The sequence below is a fragment of the Limulus polyphemus genome, unplaced genomic scaffold (genome assembly GCF_000517525.1).
Source record: "Limulus polyphemus unplaced genomic scaffold, Limulus_polyphemus-2.1.2 Scaffold1829, whole genome shotgun sequence".
Lineage (NCBI taxonomy): Eukaryota > Metazoa > Arthropoda > Merostomata > Xiphosura > Limulidae > Limulus > Limulus polyphemus.
Window position 1 is genome coordinate 54,532 of NW_013667439.1, and position 4,521 is coordinate 59,052.

Sequence of the window (4,521 nt, forward strand, 5' to 3'; positions counted from 1 at the left end):
ACTGTGAAAATTAAGTACATTACAAAGTTGTATTGAGGAAGAATAAACAAGTTTTATAAAAAAAGGACTTGTATATTAGAAGAATTAACAAACAAACATACAGAGATGTAACAATATGTATTAGTGGTGGAACATCTGCAGCTCAAACTATTATACCATACTAGGAAACACACCTTTATATCCAATAACTTTTCCCATTCTGGCACAAAAAAATATTTAATTCCAGTCACAGCACCAGGTAGTGTTACTCCTCGCACAAGCAGTATAATCAAAATAATGTATGGGAATGTTGCTGTGAAGTAGACAACCTTAAAAAAAATGTAATCTCATAACATGGTAAAAATTATATCTATGAAAGTTTATCAATACTAATTTTTTTTTTACCAAATGAAAATTATGCTTAGCATTTTGTAAAGCATTCAAGTAGTTTCTTGATATATTAAAAAAGATATAATAAATAGTTTGATAAAATCACTTCAGCTCTTAACAAAAGGCACAATAAGAATATATCACACTGCTTGTAATTACTTATTGCACCATGTTGTTAAAGTACTGTTCTTCTTAACATAATATATATATAATTCAAGGACAACTAGAGACCTATTAGTTCATCTAGGCCATCCCATTCACTAAATTAAACAAGAAAATTAAAACATTCGAAACCAGCTCTTATAATTCCAGAATTTATCAAGCCTTCCCTTAAACTCTTAAACTTACTTCACCCACCACATCTGATGGCCTCCAATTACAAAGGCCAACCAGCCTATTACAAAAATAAAGCTGTCTTAGCTGAAACTGGCTCCGACCCTGCCAAAAATGTATACGTGTGTCCTCTAGTTCTTCCATTCCAATCATAATAAGCAAGTAAAAAGATGATGCATGAACATTGTAAATTGCATTAACAATCTTAAATATGTCAATCAGGTCCCTAGCTCCTAACAATTTCCTAAAGTTTAACCTGATCTTATAATGACAACCTTACCATCCCTGGTATCATCCTAGTAACCCTCCTTTAAATCCTTGCCAACAATTCAATGCCCTTCTTGAAGTAAACAGCCCAAGGCTGAACATAATACTCCAAATATGGCCTAACCAATGACTTATACAAGTGAATTATAACCTCTTGAGGCTTGCATTCAATATTTCTATAGATATGACCAAAAATCCTATTTGTCCTGCCACTAGTAAGAGAACATCACTTGAATGGCTTAAGAGACTAATCAACCAAAACACCAAGATCCTTTTCTCCCATAACACTGTTAAGGTTATTCCCTTATAATTCAACTTATGATATCCCACAAATATTTCCTTGCATTTATTATAATTAAAAGCCACCTGCTATTTATTCTCCCCACTCACCAAAAACTCCAAATCCTTTTGTAAAGTATCAGCATCCTATTCACCCCCAACAATACTCAAAATCTTTATATCCTCAGCAAATTTAAGTAACTTATTGACCATTCCTTCATCTATATCATTAATATAAATCAAAAAGAGCAAAGATCCCAAGATTAAGCCCTGAGGTATCCCACTTGTGACATTAATCCTGATAGAAAATTGGCTGGATGGAAAAAAAAAGAGGGTTGTTATGAATTCCATTTATAACAACCCTCTTCTTTTTTCCATCTAGCCAATTTTCTATCAGATGAGAAAAACCTATCCCCCACACCTACAGAGATATTTTTTCAGACAAATCTTTTAAGTAGCACCTAATAAAATATTTTCTGAAAATCCAAATACACCAAATCCACACCCATATGCAATACATAAGCAATAACCTCTTTAAAGAATGTCAAATGATTATTAAGGCAAGATTTTCCTCCAGTGAAATCATGCTGACATGGGCATCCACAGAACTTTTTCTAGAGGGGAGGCAAAATCAAGAGATAATGGATTTGTCTTCAAAGTTTTGTCATTACAGTCAAGAGAATATGCAAGCTCCCACAGTCAGATTTGATGGGTTTAATATATATATATATAAGGTTAGTTTAAGCCATACTGCAGATTTGCAGCTACATGTACTCCATAATAGTAAATTTTGGTTTACCCCGACCATGCTGTTTCATGGGATGTCTGCAAGACTGCATCAGTCTCTTTCATAACCTGCTGCCAGTATTACCAGCAGGTGGCAACAGGTTGACCCCATTCACACTGTGTCAGCACTTAGGAGATGTTGGCAAGACTGCTTCGGTCTCTTTGATGACCTGAGTGAAAATTGCCATGTCCTATATCCAAGAAGCTGCTGCCATAGTGATGTTTTTCAATATTTAGCCACAGGGTAGGTATCTAGAGATTTTAAATTAAGCTGCTGACAAACCTGGCAACTTTTATTAGAATTGAAAATTAAGTGTAATAAGTATTGTGGAATTGTGAAGTGAATAAAAAAAAGCTTATAAATTCATATACAAATGCTGAATGAATAAAGCAAGAATTATGTTTCTAATTTTCTGGTGGGGGAGCTAGATAAATTAGCAGAATTCATGACCAAAACAATACTAATAAAAATATAGTATATTTAATGAACAAAAGTTTCACACGTTACAAAACAGTATTATAAAAAAAAAGATAAATGGAAAAGTGATGAGATATTACAAACACAAGGTTACAATGTTTTCATCAAACTTAACCATTCTTATTGTTCATAATTACTACCTACTGATTTATGTTTAAGACATGCTATTAACTTAACAAAGGACCTTCCAGGAAGAAAAGCAGGGAGAATTTCCTAACCAGACAGGTTTTGTTTATATAGTTTGTTGTCATATTAATTGTCTGTAATCATTTGAAAGAATGATGGATAGTTTTGTTTCACACACTTAAGATGCACCAAGGATAAGTATTATTTATACATATTTTAAGATCACCATCACAGAGCTGATGAATTCTTTTTACTGGAAAACCATTTATTAATATATTTTTGGTTTACTAAAGAACTTTATCATTATTGGTTAATAATAGGTATCAAATGCATCAAGTCAAAGAGCTACAAAGCCCAATTTCATGCATATATAGTTTAATAACTTATTTTCATAGTTTGCTTTTCTTGCAGAATTAAAATCAGCTCACCTTTCCTGATGACTTGACACCTTTCATGAGAGACAGGAACACAATAATCCATGAAACTAAAAGACACACTGCCAAGTCCCATTTGATGGTTCCAATATTTTCAATACCATCAGTCATGTCCAGTACAAACTTTCTATTTTGTTTTTAAGGAGAGATTAATCAGAAACTGTTTTAAACTCGGTAAAAAATAATAAACTCACCTACGGAAGTAATTGAGTATATGTGAAAACATTAATGGCAAATTGAACATCTTTACTTAACTCACATACTTACCACAGAATAATTATATGAAAATAAAAAACAAGTTAATGGCTAGAAATGTTTGTTCTGCTTGAAAATTGATGAAAATAAATTATACACAAACTTTTAATTATTATCATATTGTTTGTTTTAAAAAAATATCAAAATTTTGTATCTTAACCTGTTCTACCCTTTTATTAACCAGCAAACTCAAACCCATAACTGTATAAATAAAAGTTTTTACATTAAATTATATTTGTCTGTATTCACAAACTTTTATTAAGAAATGTTACCCTGAGGCATTTAAACATATCCCTTGCCATACAGTTATGTAGTATATACAGTTATAGTTACCCAACAGGTAAGTTAAGTAAATACTACAATAACAAGATGAATGATCAGATTTGTCAAGCAATGCTTAACAGGAAACCACCTGACTGGAAAACACACATGTACAAATAACACAAAAACACTTTACTGAAAATTTTGATGTTACATAGGTAAGTATTCTTATCATCTACATAAACTTCTCCATGACTTTTGGTCACTTCCACAAGAAGCTCTGGTTACTCTAGCTTATCTAAGCCCTGGAATACGAGAGAGAGAGAGACAAGTCTTGCTTCTCTGAAAGTATATTTCAATTCTAAGATTCACAAATCTTCCAGTCCTCACTATAATCTTGATCTGACCAATGGACATTAATCTACTGAAATTAATAACATTCTCATCCACTGATATCATTCATCCAGTGCTAATCATTTCTAAGACTGATTTCAATGAGTAGCCAACCAGAACAGGCAGGTGTGAAGGCACAGACATTTCAGCATCGACTTTCAACCAAGACCATTGGTTAATAGACAACAGTTGAAGGTCTGGTTCAATGCAAAATTTAAACTACATTTAAAACATTCTGCATGAAATTTCTAAAACATCACTTAAATATATCTTAATAACAGTACATATTGTTATGACAGAGGAAGTTGCGCGACACTGGGAGCATGCACTGGAGTTCTAGAAAGATCGAGGAACCTGTCAAACGTCCTAGCATTTGCTAGATATGCCCTCTATTTTTTATATATAAGACTGGCGAGAAGTGACAGCATAGATAGATAGATAGATAGTTGCAGACAGACAGAGATGGACAATTGAGTCAAGCACTGTAGTAAAGTGCGTGAATCGTTGTGAATTATAGCGTATGTTTAAGTTAAAGTGACT

At 32.7% G+C, this 4,521-nt stretch overlaps 1 protein-coding gene across 1 annotated transcript in view; it reads right to left on the reverse strand.

Annotated features, from left to right (window-relative positions):
* The window catches only part of LOC106465081 (sodium-dependent proline transporter-like), a 64,510-nt gene that overhangs the window by 32,073 nt on the left and 27,916 nt on the right, over positions 1-4,521 (reverse strand). Inside the window, exons 7-8 of the mRNA XM_022392899.1 lie at positions 3,067-3,199; positions 174-308 (exon numbers count right to left, since the gene is read on the reverse strand). Of these exons, the coding sequence (XP_022248607.1) occupies positions 174-308; positions 3,067-3,199 (268 nt within the window). The remainder of the gene's footprint in view (positions 1-173; positions 309-3,066; positions 3,200-4,521) is intronic.